The 16,782-nt window shown below is 55.0% G+C and overlaps 2 protein-coding genes across 5 annotated transcripts; one reads left to right on the top strand and one right to left on the bottom strand.

Annotated features, from left to right (window-relative positions):
• Positions 1–7,164: 7,164 nt before the first annotated feature.
• On the top strand, positions 7,165–8,007 carry CUNH19orf33 (chromosome unknown C19orf33 homolog). Its single transcript, XM_047078130.1, has 4 exons — positions 7,165–7,262; positions 7,381–7,493; positions 7,636–7,710; positions 7,840–8,007. The coding sequence occupies exons 1-4, from the start codon at positions 7,241–7,243 to the stop codon at positions 7,948–7,950; spliced, it is 321 nt and encodes a 106-aa protein (XP_046934086.1). The 5' UTR covers positions 7,165–7,240; the 3' UTR covers positions 7,951–8,007.
• A 109-nt stretch (positions 8,008–8,116) lies between these two features.
• Positions 8,117–15,851, bottom strand: YIF1B (Yip1 interacting factor homolog B, membrane trafficking protein). 4 transcript variants are annotated; one of them, XM_047078127.1, is made up of 8 exons: positions 15,752–15,851; positions 11,425–11,663; positions 11,238–11,342; positions 10,961–11,039; positions 10,769–10,826; positions 9,554–9,709; positions 9,379–9,472; positions 8,117–8,494 (listed from the first exon to the last, which is right to left on the bottom strand). In XM_047078127.1, the coding sequence occupies exons 1-8, from the start codon at positions 15,801–15,803 to the stop codon at positions 8,339–8,341; spliced, it is 939 nt and encodes a 312-aa protein (XP_046934083.1). In that variant the 5' UTR covers positions 15,804–15,851; the 3' UTR covers positions 8,117–8,338. The 4 variants fall into 4 exon arrangements, with proteins under 4 accessions (XP_046934083.1, XP_046934084.1, XP_046934085.1 ...); XM_047078128.1 differs by having other exon boundaries at positions 15,761–15,844; XM_047078129.1 differs by lacking the exon at positions 15,752–15,851 and adding an exon at positions 14,768–14,951.
• Positions 15,852–16,782: the final 931 nt, after the last annotated feature.

Genomic DNA, 16,782 nt, shown 5'->3' with positions numbered 1-16,782 from the left:
GGCCGCTCAACTCCTCTGAACCTCCGGCTTCCTCACCTGTGCCGTGGGTGGGTGTGAGGGCCACATGAGATCACAGGTATTAGGTTGCCCAAAGTAAGTGCTCAGCAGGGGCGCCTCCTTCAGGGGGCTGGTGTCCACCTCTGCCTCCTCAGTAGCCAGCAGCTCTCCCCTACACCCCCCTGCCACCCCATGTGCCACCCTCAAACCCACTCTTGGCTTCCTGTGTGGGACCTTGAGTCCAATGATGCCTCTGGCTGAGCAGGGGACCTTTCCACCTACATAAGCAAGAGTTGTCTCTCCTTCATAACTGAGTCACGTGAAAGAAAAGAGTTGTTTTTGGATTTTAAAAGAAACTGTTGGGAGTCACTTTAAAGTAATTCTTCTGCAGTAGGAAGATCATCAAGTGAATTCTCTTTAACACCATCAAGACCAGTTGAGCTTTTGTAGGTTTTTCATACAGTGTACTCTTTATGTGTCACTGTTTTTTTGTGTCAGAAGACACAGAAGTTGTCACTCTTGACTCGTGCGGAAATGTGTCCCATGCGTCTCGTGGTTTGGGAAGCCCCCACGGCCCCACTTGCTCCCGGCTGATTGACTACATTGGACCTCTGGACCCCTCTTGGTCTGCCTGTGGTGTCTCACTATCGCACTGTTCCCGTGTGGTCAGTCAACTCCTGCCGGGCCACTGTGGCCCTTGAAACTAAACTGTGCCTGTTTTCGACTCTCTGGACCATCTACAGGCTAACAGTATTGGCTAACAATGTTTGTTGGAAAGGCTGCCCAGCAGTGGGCCAGTAGCCAAGGCATTCAGTGGTCATTTCACAGCCTTTGTCATCCTTGGGCTCCTGGTATCACTAAGAGGTGGAATGGATTTTTAAAAAATCAACTCAACAAAGACCTGTCACTGTCTCCTCCTGGTGTATACACTTTAGTAAGGCCATTTGTTCACTGACTGTAGCTGTCCCTAGAATGGGACCATTATTTCTAGGCCATCTCCTGGGTAAAGACCAAGTCAAAGGGGCTGGGAGCTACATAAACTGTTTTGAAAATTTGGGATTCTTTCCTCCTCACTGCTGCATATGGTGCGTCTTTCCCCCCTAATGTCAAGCCCTCCTGATTGGTGCATCCTTTGGGGGGGGGGGCAGGCTGACCACAAGAGCCCTCAGAGATTGGAGTTAATTTTGAAGAGTCTGCTTGGATTCTCCCTGGGATGACTGGTCCTGCATCATGAAGACTGGGACCACTTGGTCGTTGAGTGCCCTGCATGCCAAATCTGCAGTGGTCCATGTCGTTGCTGTAACTTTGTAAACATGCTACTAGTTCATTCTCATGTGACCTTTACAAACAAAAGGTCTAAGGTGTGAGTAGGTGATAGAAGAGGTGACGCTATCCCTACTGGGACATGGGTACCTGGGGGGCTCAGTCAGTTAAGCGTCCGTCTTCAGCTCAGGTCACGATCTCAGCTCATGGCTTCAGTCCCTGTGTCAGGCTCTGCGATGACAACTCAGAGCCGGGAGCCTGCTTCTGATTCTGTGTCTCCTCCCTCTGCTCCTCCCCAGCTCGTGCTCTGTCTCTGTCTCTCTTTCACAAAAATAAACATTAAGAAGCAAATTTATACCTACTGGACAGGAAACCCTCAGGGACAGAACACCTTAGACCTTGATGGTAGGAGCTGCAACCAGTGCTCCGTCCTGGAGGTCCAACACCACAGCCTGCCAGTCACCTGGCCTGCTCAACCCTGCACCTGGCAGTGTGGCCTGTCCTGGGCAATTCTGCTGTGCCCGGTGCCATCAGCAGCAGCTCCTGAATGTGATCCCGACCCTGCACGTTTACAAACACACGGACCTGCACAGACTCGTTCCACTCTGGCTGATAACAAAATCACACACTTCAGATGCCCAGGGAGCCGTGGCTTATGCCGTACATAGTGATTGAGGCTACAGTACTCCGTGGCACTGCCCATGTGCTGGTGTCCAAGTCAGGTTTAGCCAATCCTGAACCAGAATCAGTGCCCTGTGCTCCAGTAATCCGTGTGTTGACATGTGGGAAAGAACGAGCCAGGTCTCCCCATTGGGCACAAGGGTTGCTTTTGGGCCTTGTAATTGGTAATGACGCCAAAGAACCGAGGTCAGTCTGAAGTCCCTCGGGTGGATCCTAATGGATAAGATTAGTGTTGGACTCCATCCTGACGTAGGCCCTGCTGATTCACAGCTGGAGGCTCGACGACAGGCCGGCCTCCTATCAACAGGACTCACCGCTGCTTGGAGTCTTGTTGAGATTGCTTTAAATGCTGCGTGAGACAAACAGTGATTCGATCTTGGGTTCTGTTAGATGATTAATCAGGGTGGCATACTCGTGTGAAAATTCACCAGGAGCCAGGAGGGGTGGCTTGTCAGGAGAGGTGTGTCTCATGCAGCTACAAGGCTTCCTGGGCGTGCCAAGAATATGTGACCCTGCCAGCTGGTTACCTGGGCCACTTCTCAGGGTTGGGTTTGCAGGGAGTGCCTTTCGGGATGAGGTAATGGCTCCCTCTAGGACAAAGAGCAGGCTTGCTTGCTGCTTCCTGTGAAGCAGAAGGTTCCCCAAGCTCTGCTCTTGTAATGCAACTCATTGCCCCCATCGGGCAAAGGACCCGACACAAGCTGATGCTTTAAGCTGCTTGCCGTAATAAAGCCTTTTGTCACTGACCCAGGAATCTCAAGGCTTCTGCCAGCATTTTGGAAACAGTTACAGGCTGACTTACTAGCTTGCAAATAGAGTGAAATCAAATCCCAGACACAACAGTCAGCTGAGTGGTGGCCAAGCCTGGCTTTCCCTGGCCGGGCTGTCAGCCCCTTGGCACATCCCAAAGGGTGGCCCATCAAGATGTTCTGATCATTAGTTTTCCAGAATGTACAGGGCCAGTGCAGCACTTCTGTGGGAAAGTAAACAGTCTCTACATACTGTGTGCTTAAAGTCCTCCATCTCCTGGGATGTGGTTAAGTTCAAAGAAAATATTCCAGAACAGGAATTATGATGTTTATAGCACCAGGACACTCTGTTCATGTCAATTTCAGGGAAGAGATGAAAGCAGACCTTGCACAGCAGTTAACTTTTCCAATGAGCAAGGTCAGTCCTCAGATGAGGAGCACAGGACCCCCACGGAGGACCGTATCCCAGCAGCCCACTCCCCCTTGGCTTCCCTGGCCACTAAAGTTGGCATCCAGCAACCTCTTCATAAATTGCAGTGATTAAATAAAAGCTTTAGGGCCTCCGTGACTCTCCAAAGAATGTCAGCTGGAGAAATGTTAGAGGAAGGGTAAGCTGATTTAGTAGTGAATGACCATATTGCAGGACAGTTGGGGACACAAGTCCCTTTTTCCTACAAAGAAGGGGTTGCTTGCGCCCTCAGAACCAAGTCATTTTAGGCAGAAATAATGTGGAAACACAGGAGGGCAGAGCTGTTAAGAGATCAGGGGCAGGCAGGGCCAGGGGAGACATAAGCTACTGTCCCCGCACCTGTTAGCATGGTACACAAATACTGAATGGAGGGATTATTTTCTCAGAAGCAGGACAATCTTTAGCCCTCACCTGTTTCTCATCAGGCATTTGTGTTCACCTTCCAGGCTTTAATCTGGTGTCCATTTGTCGATCTTCTGGGTTAAAGCAAGGGAGTAAGTGTATATTCACTGCCACCAGTAGGGAGTAGTGACAGGATCCCGCGTCTGTTTTCCCTCTTTCTTCCAGGAAAGTCCCCAGGTTTTACCTCGGTACATGGCTACCCAGCTAGGAGCTGGGAGATCATCATAGTCTCCCCTGCAGCTAGACGTGACCATGTGTCTGACCTGGCAAGAGGGACATGTGCTATTTCCGAGTGAGGTCCTTAAAGGAGTTGGTGTGCCCTCCATTTGCCCTTCCCCTTCCCAACAACCCAGTGATGGAAGCCAGCTTCCCTGTATGTCCAAGGGCATCCCTGGAAGGATACAGGACAGAGGAAGGAGCCCGGGTCCCTGAGTGATTCTGTGGGAGAGAAAAGTGAAGCTATCTCGTTAACGCTTTCTGCTCTTTTCCACACCCTAACTACAATACAGTTAGTACAATACAGTCAGGAGTGAACAGAGGGGAACTTGGAGGATTAGGCCGTGCCCTTCCCCAGAGCCACTCACCCTCCCCACAATCTTAGCAAAGTAGTAAAAAGCCAGCCACTTCATCTTGTGTCTGGAAGGCCTCCCACTACTGCTCTGCAACCTACTAGCTCAGTGTCGTTGGGTGTAAAACCATCTTTTTGAGGTTCAACTGCCTCATATAGAACATGGGATCCTACTGCCAGTTTAATGAGTAATCTTAGGAGATTGTGTTTGTGAATAATACAAACTGCCGTTTATTGAGCATCTACTTACCTTGTGCCAGGCAAAACCATCACTTTCCGAGGGAAGTCTTCCACCGTACAGAGGGCAGAACAGGCAGAGTGGTGGACTTAATTGTCCACAGAGCAAGAAGAGAGAGTGAGGACTCACCTGTGAGCAGACTGACCTCCACAACCCACGCTCATAGCCACTCTGCCTGCTGTAACCTGCCATCGCATTAGTAGAGTGCCTGGCATCAGGTAACCTCGCTAATTCACCAAATGACAGCACGCACCCTTTCTGGGTGCTGAGCAAAGCAGACAAGGTCTCCAACCCACGTGGAATTTACGTTTTGCCTGGAGAAACATTTTTTTCTCATATCCTGCATCTAGTTGTGGGCAAAGCCACAATCATGATTCACCACCTCTTCTCACTCAAAGATCAAAGATCTTTGATGTACGAGTCCCCCCACTGTCCATCCCTCCTGACCTACATTTCCCCCTCCATTCTCACTGCCATTCTGAACTCCTTGCAGCTCTTCATCACACAGGTACATTCCTGCCTCAGGACCTTTGCACTTACCATTCCTGCTGCCTACAACACTTAATGTGCTTGCATTTGCTTACCTCCTCATCCAGATCTTTACTCAAAGCGTTCCCTGTTAACTCTTATCTGAAATCCAGCCTCTTCCCAACAGACCATATAGTTATTACCTAGCCCCCTTTTTAGCAGCATTTTTCTTCTTAGCACATATTACTTTGTAAAACGTAGCTTTATCGAGGTGTGAGTTACATAAAACTCACCCATTTCAAATGTGCACCTCAGTGGTTTTTAATAATTTTACCAAGTGGTGCAATTATCACCATCAGTCAGTTTTAGAACGTGTTTTCATCCCCACCCCAATAAGATCTCTCACGCTCAGTTACAAAGTCAGTCCCCGTTCTCCACGCAGCTAGCTCCCAGCAATGCCTAACCTGCCGTCTCAATAGCCCTTCTCGGAACACTTCCCATGAGTGACATCCTACAATACGTAGTCTCTTGTGTCTGGCACCTCTCACCTCGCATGTTTTTGAGCTTCACGTGTGATGCGGTATATGTCAGTTCATTCCTTTTTATGGCTGAGTAACATCCCAGTATAGATACATTTTATGTCCATTTACCAGCTGATGGGACATCTTAGTTTCCATTTGTTTCTAACATTCTGTACATTTTACGGGGCGCCTTGGGTGGCTCAGTCGGTTGGGCGTCCGACTTCGGCTCAGGTTATGATCTCACTGCTTGTGAGTTCGAGCCTCGTGTCAGGCTCTGTGCTGACAGCTTGGGGCCTGGAGCCTGCTTCGGATTCTGCGTCTCCCTCTCTCTGTCCCTCCCCTGCTCACACTGTTCTCTCTCTCAAACATTAAAAAAAAAAATCAACATTCTGTACATTTTACTTTGTTTCCCCCACTGGAATGTCAATTCCATGAGGCTGGAATTTTTGGTTTTGTTACCTCCGTATCCCCAGCACTTGGACTGCGCCAGGCACATAGTAGATACTCAACAGATACACGATGAAGGAACTGAGAATAAGGATAACTCCAGATAGAAGTAAGCAAGGACTATGCTGACCATCAAGCAGGGGAAAGAGGTTAAAGGGACGGGCAACGTGGAGCCGGCAGTGAGAGCAGGCCTCTGAGGAACCCACTCCGGAGCAGAGGCCGCCGTGCACAAGGCTGATCGCCCCCCGTTCATCATCATCCCCGGGCCTCAGTCATCACTGCCACCTGGATGCCAGCCCTGCCTGCCCGCTCCTGCAGGTATGGCAGCCCAGCTCCTGGTGGCAGGGCTGGGCCAGGGAGGGACCCGCAAGGACACTTAGCCTCACAGCAATGGGAGCAGATGGCTCAGGTCTCCCGGCTTCGCCCTCGGACCGACTGGCCAGGCCCGGCGCGAGGAGGGCAGACTGGATTCAGGGGCTGTCCCTTCCCCTGAGCGTTCACCAGGTGAGCCACAGGAACCAGGCAGAGCCTTGGCCGTGAGCCACACTGTCTGGGTGTGAACCCCACTTCTAGCCCATTCGTACTACATTGCCGTTCATCATCTTACTTCAATGTTTGGTCCCTCGGTTTTCTCATCTGTAAAACAGGGATAATAACAATACCCACCTTTTAACCGAACAAACCAAAACATTATTTTACAAGCACTTACTCTGTGCCAGGCACAGTCATAGGAAACTAATCTTTTTGATCCTTACTATAACCCCATATGGTAGCTGCCATTTACAGATGAGGAAACCGAGGCACAGGGAGGCAAAGCAACTTTCCTGAGCTCACACCACTACTAAGTGGTACAGTGGGGCTTCGAATCCAGCAGGCTTATTCCAAGTTCATGCTCTTCACCCCTTTGGACACTGCTGCTCACAGAGCCATCCATCCAGGGGTTGTTGAAAGTGACTTCATGAGTGTGAAACCTTTGGAACAGTGCTTGGCATGTGGTAAGTACACAGGGAGTGTTAGCATTATGACGGGACATAGGGCATGGGGAGGCACCCTCCCTCTCGTTCCTTCAAAAGCAGGCATCTGACCCTTTTGAGGGAAGCAGATGACAGTTCTAGCCCCCTCCCCAGAAGTCTACAGCTAGCTGCTCATACACTGCCCTCCCAAACCCATCCACACAGTCCCCCCTCACTTGCCAAGTCCACCAGGTGGGGTGGAAATACAACAATTAACTGAGGAAATCCCCATTTCCCACAGAGAAAAAGTTGAGTGGTCCTGGGGAGGGGCTGTGAGTCAAGGCTAAGGACTCTGAACAAGGCTGGGTGGGGCTCCGCAGAAGTCCTAGGGCAGGCAGCTCCCATGCTCCTCCCCACACCCCTCCCTCTGCCCTCCTGGCACTACAAAGGCCCTCCTGGCGCTCCCCACATACCTTCTCTCACCATGGAGTTCGACCTGGCTGCAGGTGCGCTCCTGGGAGGTGGGGAGTTTGAGGGGCAGGGGGCCAGATGGAAACCCAGAAACCTCCTCCAAGGGCGCATCTCCTTCGCCTGGCCCAGCCCACCCGACTTCTCTCTCCACAGCCCTGGACTCCACCTCCAAGAAGCCACAGGGGACAGCCCAGGTGGGAGACCACAAACACAGCACCCCCAAAGTTCAGGGCCCGTCAGAGGCCGGGGCGGCAGATAAACCGAAGGTAAGTCACCTCAGGACCAGGCACGCGCCTCCCGGCGTGAAGGTGGGGTGTTGCCTTTGAACCCAGGGTCCCGCGAGCGTTGGGGCTTCCAACCTGGGGGCGGGGTAAGGGGTCCTGGCCTCACTGTCCTGCCTCCAACTAGCATGGCCACGGTCACCGCAGCTCCTCAGACTCAGGCAGCAGCAGCAGCTCCGGCGACTCGGACGTGGAAGCAAAGGTAAGAGGCTTTCCCCGCTCCCACCGGCATTCCAGGTGAGGGCAGAGTCCCGGCCCACACGCCGGGCGATCGTTCCACCGGTGGAACCGTCTCTCTCCTCTCCCATCCCCACCGCCCTCGGCCCCACAGCCTCACGCTGCCGCGTCGGACAAGCACAAAAGCACAGCCGGCAAGGTCAAGAAGCCCAAGGTGAAAAAGCAGAAGAAGAAAGAAAAGGCGAAGAAAGAGGCTCCTCACTGACCCACCTGGGCGGGGGTCTCATTAAACCTTTTCTCGGCCGGAAGGCCGCCTTCCGGTCTCGAGGTGCTGTGGTGTGCCGGCCCCGCCCCGCCCGCCCGTCCCCCTGCCCCGGCCTGGCCTGCCCCCTGCCGGGCAGCCGCGCGCGCCGCCAAGGAGAGGCCGCCCACGCCGTGCCCATCACGGTTTATTGTTTCCTGAACAGCGGCCGCACTGCGGGGCGGCCTGTGCAGCTGGAGATCTCAGCACCTCGGCGAGGGGAGGGGGCGGGGTCTCGGGAGGGGGGCAGCGCCGGTGCCAGGGCGGGGGCGGGGCCCCCGGGGGCGACGGGCAGAGGGGAGGCGGGCGCGGCCGCCCGGAGCAGCAGCTGGAGGCGGGGGCCGGGTCGCCCTCACCGCACCAGGTGGAAGGTGAGCCAGTACATGAGCAGGGGCTGCGCCGCCGCCACGGCCATGGTCAGGTACATGCGCAGCTGGTTCCTGGCGCCGCGCACCGGGACCCCCTCGGCCGCTGCCTCCGCCAGGATCTTCAGCCGCAGCGTCCGGATCTGGGGCGGGAGGGGGTTCACCCTGAGTCGTCGGCCAGGGCGGGGCGCCTGGGTGTACTTCCAAGCCCTGCCTCTCTTCCTCCACGGGGGTGGCTGGGCTCAAGTTTCTGCTCGTGGGGAGCCCGGGTTCCCCCCAAACCTCCAAACAGATGGCGAGGACTTCCTCCTACCCAAGCCTTGTGAGAAAACGTGAGGGTTCCAAACTCCAACGGCAGGAGAGTCCCCTGAGTGAGATGGGGACTTCGTGGGGCACACCCTGCCTGAAGAGGTGGCTGGGCTCAGCCACGGCTGCTGCCACCGGCTTATGTTGGCCCGAGGACAATTTTTCAACACAAGCCAGGATGCTTTTTTTTAAAAAAAAAAAAAAAACTTTTAAATAATGACATCTAAGTCAAAGTTTATCTGAGGGTCAGACTTGGCCAGTTTTTGCCCTCTGCTCCTCACATATGCTCACACTGCATCCTCCCAGTACCCTGAGATGCAATTATTCCCCTTTTTACAAAAGGGGAAACAAGGTTAAAGAGGGGAAGTGATTTGCCTGGGACCCAGAGAAGCTACTGCCAGGGGTACTGAAACTTTTTTCATCCTAACAGACGCTCTGGCAGGAAAGCCCACCATGTAAGGAGTGTGGAGTGAGGGCAAGAGCCCACTTTAACAGCCCAGCGGGGCTCCTTCTCTTCCTTCAGGCCCAGCTTGGACACCCCCTCTTCCAGGAAGCTCTCCTGACTCCCAGGCTCGGGTAGCCACTCCAAGGCTGCTCAGTGCAGCAATGTGCCTCTTGTATCAATTCCCAACCTGACATCCTCTGCTTGGATGCCTCCAGGGGACCCCAACTCTGAGGGCTTGTGCCCTCAAGCCTCTTCCTCCCCTGAACCCCAGCTCACCATGAACACAAAGATAGACACGCAGCACCAGCCCAGCACCAGGTAGTAGCCAATCTTCCCAAAGAGCAGGCCCATAAGGACCCCGCCAATCATCCTGGGAGGAGAGGGGAAGGCGGGTCTGAGGGAGAGGGCTCAGGGCTGGGGCTGGCAGGGGGGAAGGGGGAGGGGTACTTACCCAACATATTTGTAGCCCAAGAAGGCCACCAGATCGATAGTGGTGAGGTCGGTGTTGACAGTGACCAGGTAGAGACTGAGCAGGATGGCCAGCACCTCCAATGTCAGCCAGGCCAGCGCAGAGCTCGCCTGCAGCCCCAGGAGGTCTGGGGAGAACCTGCCGGCACCAAGCTCTGTCACTTGGCTGACCGGCTCCCACCCTCCCAGAGGATCCACCTGCAGACAGCCTGTGTTGGGTGGGTCTAGAGACTCAACAGTGACCAAGATGGATCTGGACCCTGCCCGCATGGAAATGTCATTCCAGGGAAGGCTGACCTGTCCTCAGTGACAGCCCGGAGAAGCGAGGGCTGGGATGAGGGAAGCACAGGGCAGGGGAGTTGCTGGACCCAGCTGGGAGAAAGTATCAGAGAAGGCTTCCCAGAGGAGAGGATACCTGAGCTGAGGCCTGAAGGAATAAGCAGCTGACTGGGGAAGAAGGGCCATGGTCTCTGCCATATCCCCAGTGCCTCAACAATTAATGGATTCTAATGACAATTGTTTTTGATGCCACAAAAGAAATGAACTGGGGCCTATGAGCAAGAGGTGGGGGCTTGGCCCAGGCTGGGGGACGGAAAGGCTTCCCCGAGTAAGCGCCATCAGAGTAGCAAGCGAGCAGGTGCTGAGCAGGTGACGCAGGAAAGTAACATACTCCTGAGTAAAGGCCCCGGAGAGGCAGCACCAGGCCCTCTGGAGGATGGAAAGAGGCCCAGAGTGGCACAGCAGAACGAGGAGGGGCAGAGCGAGGCTGTGTGGAGGCCGTGGAGTGCCAGACTAAGGTGCCAGGGCTTGATCTGGGGAGGGGAGAGCTACGGGCAGCTTCTGAGCAGGGTGGGACTTGGCCAGGCCCGCATCCCAACAACACCTTTAGCCGTTGCCGAGGGGATGTGGGCAGGGCAAGCTGGTTAGGAGGCAGTGAGGACAAGCGTGATCTGGTGATGGAGGCTAAGAAGGAGGATGGAGTTAGAGTTGCCCACTACAGGTGTGGTGATAGGCTACACATGGGTGGAAAGCGAGGGAGGAGGGCAGGCTGACTCTGAGGGCGACACCAAGGGCCCTGCGCCAGGCTGACTGGGAGCACGGTGGGGCTGCCCTGAGAGAGGAGATCCAAGACACCTTCCTGACTGCCCCTCAGCCCCCCAGCCCTCACCCCACTCTGCCTACTCCAGGCCTCCCTTACCTATCCTGGGTCCCCAGCGCCAGGCCAGCCACCAAGACATAGGTGATGAAAGCCATAGCTGTGGGAGGCAGACACACAGACACGGGTCAGAGGAAGACGGACCATCCTGGGCCACTAGGCACCTAAACCTCTGCCCTAGATGTGCCCACCCAGAGGGAGGAGGGTGCCGGGCAGTGACGGGGAGGGTGAAACCTGGAATGTAGAGGTCAGGAGCATTGACGTCAAAGCGGGGGGCGACTGGTGTGTCCTGCTGGTACTGTACTTCCCAGTCCTGTGGGGAGAGTGGGGGGAGCAGCAGGACCCCCAGAGCTGGGCTCCTGCACGGCCTCCAGACCCTCCCTTGAGGCAAACCCACCCAGCCTGCCCCTCCCTCACACCGGCCGGCCTCTGACTCACCCTGTACCCTCCACCCCCACCCGGAGGCCCTCCCTCCTCAGACCGTGTTCCCCTCGGTGGAGGCAGTGCTGACCTGGTGCAGGTAGGGGAAGAAGAGCAGGCCTAGCTTCTTGCCCACGTACATGGTGTCCACGGCAAAGTAATACTTGAGCTTGGTGACGGGGATGAAGCGGTCAATCTGGGGGGAGGGAGAGCCCAAGCCTGAAGCCCCGGCCTCATGGCCCCCGCCTTCCCCCGACGCCCACCAGCCCAGAACTCACGTTCTTATCCACCAGCTCCTTGCCCTGTGCGGCCAGGCTGCTCCCGTAGGCCATGGCCATGTTGGACACAGGATCGGCCAGGAAGGCCTCCTGGGGCGATGCAGAGGCTGGCGCGTAGCCCAGGCCTCCAGGTGCCCGTTGGGCCCCATAGCCCCGGCTCTGGGCTGAACTTGTGTCATCGAAAAGCTGGTGGGGGTCAGCCATGCCCGGCTGGGACACCGGGATCCTCCGCTTTGACGCTGCAGGGGAAGAGTGGGGAGCCTCACTCATTCTGCAGGTGCTCTCCTCTCGCGGCAGTGAGGTGCTGGTTTTGGTGTCAGATGGGCCACCCAGTCAAGTGCAGGCAGGCTCTGTCTGCCCGTCATGTGTCCATCCAAATAACAGTGACGATACGTTGATGGCTACTATGTACTTGGCCTGCTGCGTACAGAATCCTGTACCAAGCCTTTTACCAACAAGGTCTCTGTGTCTCCCTTCATGCCCTCCTTCACTTGTTCGCTCCGGCCACACGGGCTTCAATGTTCACCGGAAACACCAGGCCCGCTCCCACCTCACGGCCTCTGCTCCAGCCGTTCCTCTGACTGGATGCTTCCCCCCTCCCCTCCGCCAGGTCTTGGCTCTGTGGTGCCTTCCCACCCGACCATCCTGTCTACAACCGCATGTCCCTTGGCAGCAGGGACATCCCCTGCCGCCCACCCCCTTCCCTGCTTCACTTACATCGAGAAGTCAGCGCCGGCTGACATATTAGCTGTTTTATTTTGTTCACTGTCTCCCCACTAAAATGTGTGCCTCCAAGGGGCGGAACTTCGTCTTGTTCATGCATGAACCCCTCGCCCCTAACACGGGGCTAGGGCAGGTGCCTGACAAAACCCCTGCGAAGTAAGAGGCTATCTCCACGTCACGGATGTGGTAACCGAGGCTCAGACAGGGGAAGTGACTTGTGCAAAGGGCCACACTGAGTGAGTGACAGAGCAAGAGTCTAGCCCAGGCGGGCCTGATAGCTAGGACAGTAAGTGAACCACGCACCAGCACTCAGCACATACCAGGCTGTGTGCTCAGCACTGCGGATGAACTCATTCAGTCCTCACGGCAGCCCCACTTTGTGCCAGTGCTATCACTGTCCCCATTTGACAGACAGGAAAAGCGAGCCCCAGAGAAGTTCAGGCCCTTGCCCAAAGTCACTCAGACAGTATGAAGCAGAGCCGGGTGTCAGGTCTGGAAAAAGTCCCTCTGGCTTCCTGTGGGGAACAGACTGGGGTGGGAGGCAGGAAGAGGGGAGGAGGGAGAGGCATGGGAGCAGGGTGGGAATCGGGATGGAGGGGTGGGACAGTGATGGGGAGGGGGATGGGCTGCTTCTGGCCAGATTCTGGAGGGGGTAGGGATGGGGCCTGCTGGAGGTGGGCTTAGTTAGGGTAGGGTAAAGAAGAGGGAAGAGAAGGGGAATATGGAGAGGGCGGATTTGAACCCAGCACTCTGGTTCTGGGGCCCCAGCTCCTCAACCGCAAGCAATGCCACCACAGCAGATACTTACGGAGCTCCCCCTATGTGCCAGGCGCCCTTGTGGGCACAGGGAAAGGGTAAGAGGGTTACAATGGGATGGGGGAGAGGAATCCAATAATCTGTGTCCTGGCTTTGCACCTCAGTTCTCTCTTCTGTAGAAGAGTCAATGGCCCAAGGCCAAGGGACACTTATAGACTCCTCAGCTCCTGGCCTGGCACGTAAAAAGTGTCAATTCCTGTCACCTGTTATGGATTACTAGTCCCTCAACTCTTCCTCTCAGTTATCTGCAGCCTGAAAACAGACCCAGGTGTGCTCAATCCCACAGCAAGCGGCACTGGCCTGGCCCCTTATCCCCAAGGCCCACTCTCCTTTCCCCTCTCCCACTTCTGAAAGTTTTGGTGCAAGCCCTTCTTCCCTCCCCATCACTCCCCAAGCCTTTGATATTTGGGCTTCTGGCCCCACTAGCCTCCTAAAAACCCCTCTGCACTGCCGGGCCAAGACTGTTAGCCACTGTCATCCGACCCAGGCCGTCGGAAGCATTCGATGCCACTATCCCAAATGCCAATCTCCAACTCTCTGCTCCCTTGGTTTCTGAGACACTGTACCTAACTCCTTCTCTTTCCTGAGCCCCACAAACACCTCCTGAGCACCCCTATGTCTTAGGCTCTGCTGCAGGCATGGTGGATATAGCAATGATCAAAATGACAAAAACTCCTGGGGCACCTGGGTAGCGCAGTCGGATAAGCGTCTGACTCTTGGTTTTGGCTCAGGTCATGATCTCACAGTTCACGGGTTTGGGCCCCACTCTGGACTCTGTGCTGACAGCGCAGAGCCTGCTAGGGATTCTTTCTCTCTCTGCCCCTCCCCCACTCTGTCTCTCAAAATAAATAAACTTAAAAAAATTAATCAAAACGACAAAAACTCCTGCATTTGCGGAGCTGACGGTCTCGGGATGGGTCCCTCTCCAGCCTTGGCTTATTTTCAGCTCTCTGAAACATGTGGCCACATTTTCCACCTTCTGGCTTTGCCTCTCACCTAGAGCAACCCCACCCACCCACATGTGCCTCGGGCCCTGGGCTCTGTCTCCAGTTGCCACTTCTCTCCTGGCTCCACATCCGTGTGTGGCCAGTTCCTGACCATGCCCTCTGGCTGCCCCTGGGGCCTCACGTCAGTGTCCAAGCCCCTGACTCCCCTTCTTTCTGACATCCAACCGACTAGTTGCTGGTTCTCGCCCACTGTGGCTCGGTGCTTATCCTCCCTTTTCAGACCCTGTCATCTTGAGCCTGACTTAGATGTCCTCCTACCAGGTCCCCCTGCCTATTCTTGCCCCACCGACCTTCTCTCCGTCAGCAGCCAGATTTTAAACGCAAAAGAATATTTCATGTCCGCTGCTGAAGATCAGTCCCCACTGTGCTGAGAATAAAAGCCACACGCATGACCCAGCTACGCCAACCACCCTGGTTTGCTACCTCTCCTGGGGCTCACAGTGCCCAGTCGCACTGGCCTCTCGGGCCCTGACTCTGCCAAGCTCCTGGCCCACACAGACTTTTGAACATGCACGGCTATCCCTTTGGAACATCTGCCCACGATTAACACCTGCCAAAAGAGCACTCAGGCCTCAGCTCAAGTGTTTCCTTTGCAGAGACCTTCCTCACTCCTCAGTAGAAAGCACCAGCCTCACCTTGTTCTCATAATACCCAGCGTTCTTTTTTCCCTTCTGAGCATTTACCACATTTGCTAACTATATATACATTTGTCCACTTGTTTACTGGGTGCAAGCTTCCAACGCTTTTCCTTCCCACCACAAATCCCCTTCTCCGGTCGAATTCCTCACAAGACATACCTCTTTCAGGAGGCATCACTGACACGCCCAGCCTGGGTCACACGCCTTACGTGGACTACCACAATCCCTCCATCCCGGCCCTGACCCCTCTGCCTGTGCTTCCCCCATCAGGTTACCATCACTCTAAACTGCCGCTGTCTTCTGCTTTCTACTGGTAGTGCATGAGGACAGGAACCAAGGCTGTCTGGGCACTGCTGTGGCCCTGGCAACACCCACCACAGAGCCAGCCAGGCACCTTATCATTATTAAGGTTGAAGACAGGAATGAGCACATGGTGCCTCTGAACCCCCATCACATCCTGGATTATTCCCTTTACAGCCCTAAGTACTCCCCAGATTTTCTTGCTGACTTGCTTGTTCCGAGTTTAGTGTCTGCCTCACCACTAAACTCTGAGTTGTAAGTTAACAAGGACTAGTGCTATGCTAGTTACTACCAGGTACCCAAATTCCAGCAAAGGGCCTGGCACAAGGGGAGCTGAGGCAGGACATGCTGAAAGAATAAATGAGATGTACGCACAGTCACGGAGATGAAGAAGAACTTAAAGAGAGATACAAATTAAGAAAAACGGGAAGAGGGGGTGAACAGTCTAAGATATATAGGTTCAAATCTTATGTGAGAAGTAAACATGGCCCTCTGAGCTCACGAAGGGCTTGAACGCTGTCCTACGGAGCGTGGGCGACAGCCGGAGGCCACGGAAGGGTGGGGAGAAGGCAGCTCGCTAACTGCAAATGAATGAAAGTCGTCTTTTCCTGCACACCACACATTATCCCGCCCAAAGTTTTCTTCCAAAGGAATTTCCTAAAGAAAAGAAGAAGCGACCCCAACGCGCCCCCTACCCGGACCTGGCATCTTAGCGCTGTGCACACCCTGAAGCTCTAGATCCCTGACCCCGTGACCTCCGACCTGCAGCGACCTCGCCAACTGCCGCGGCAGCCCCGCCACGCCCCCCGCCAGCCCGCCCGATCTCCTCGACCGGCCACGTACGCCACTTACGCTGCCGGGGCGTCCCCGCCGCCGCCAAGCCCGCCGGGTGCATCCTTCACCGCCGCAGCCGCTGCCGCCGCCGCCACCGCCCCAGCCGCTGTTCGAAATGTGCCCGCCCGGCTCCCGTAGCCACGCCCCAGCGACGGCGCGACAGCCAATAGGCATAACGATCGCATAGAGGCCACGCCCCTCGCGGAGGCCTGGACCAGTTGGCAGCGGGCAAGAGGCGGGGAGCGGAGACCCGTGGTGTAAGGCGAGAGTCAGCACTAAGACGGGTAGGTGGGCGGAGCCGAGGACAATCCAGGAGTAGGCGGTCTCGCGCATGACGAGAAATGTAGGTATCGGGAGAGGAGACTTCTGGGAAATGGAGTTCTCTATATAGACGGACGCTCAATTTGGATCACAGAGAGCACTGGAGAGCCAGAGAAGGGTGTGGAGCAGGAGAGGAGAGATCCATTTGTGTTCTCGAGGGCCTAAGAGGAGTTATGCAGACTCTTACGCTTGTACAATTAAAATTACAATTTTAATTTTGTATTAAAGTGAATACATAGGGGCGCCTGGGTGGCGCAGTCGGTTGAGCGTCCGACTTCAGCCAGGTCACGATCTCGCGGTCCGTGAGTTCGAGCCCCGCGTCGGGCTCTGGGCTGATGGCTCAGAGCCTGGAGCCTGTTTCCAATTCTGTGTCTCCCTCTCTCTCTGCCCCTCCCCCGTTCATGCTCTGTCTCTCTCTGTCCCAAAAATAAATAAACGTTGAAAAAAAAAATAAATAAAGTGAATACATAGAGTGAGAAGAGGACACCCAATAAGTCAGGTAGGAAGAACCAGGGGTCTTTCTTTGGAGGCATCTTTAGACATCTACCCAGAGATTCATAAAAATGCTCTTGCGTTGTGACCTGGCTTCCCCTGTCTGCCAAAACCACTCTGCAACCTCCAGCAACACATCACACACACCCGCAAGTGAGGAGCCTTAAAAGTTAGGTTTCCTCAGTCTTCTCTCTGTCCCTCAGTCTCCCCCTTTTCTGTCCCTCGGT

Source organism: Lynx rufus, unplaced genomic scaffold, assembly GCF_022079265.1.
Source record: "Lynx rufus isolate CCGP_SWC_20201006 ecotype Redwood Valley unplaced genomic scaffold, mLynRuf1.p SCAF_16, whole genome shotgun sequence".
NCBI lineage: Eukaryota > Metazoa > Chordata > Mammalia > Carnivora > Felidae > Lynx > Lynx rufus.
This window is presented reverse-complemented; position numbering and strand designations above follow the sequence as displayed.

Coding starts and splice junctions, on each gene's coding strand:
- CUNH19orf33 (XM_047078130.1), top strand. CDS start 7,241: ATGGAGTTCGACCTGGCTGCAG. Junction 7,494..7,635: donor GGGCGGCAGATAAACCGAAG/GTAAGTCACCTC, acceptor GCCTCCAACTAG/CATGGCCACGGTCACCGCAG. Junction 7,711..7,839: donor ACTCGGACGTGGAAGCAAAG/GTAAGAGGCTTT, acceptor TCGGCCCCACAG/CCTCACGCTGCCGCGTCGGA.
- YIF1B (XM_047078126.1), bottom strand. CDS start 12,247: ATGCATGAACAAGACGAAGTTCCGCCCCTTGGAGGCACACATTTTAGT. Junction 9,710..10,768: donor GCGCTGGGGACCCAGGATAG/GTAAGGGAGGCC, acceptor TGGTGCCGGCAG/GTTCTCCCCAGACCTCCTGG. Junction 8,495..9,378: donor TGTCTATCTTTGTGTTCATG/GTGAGCTGGGGT, acceptor CTCCCGCCCCAG/ATCCGGACGCTGCGGCTGAA.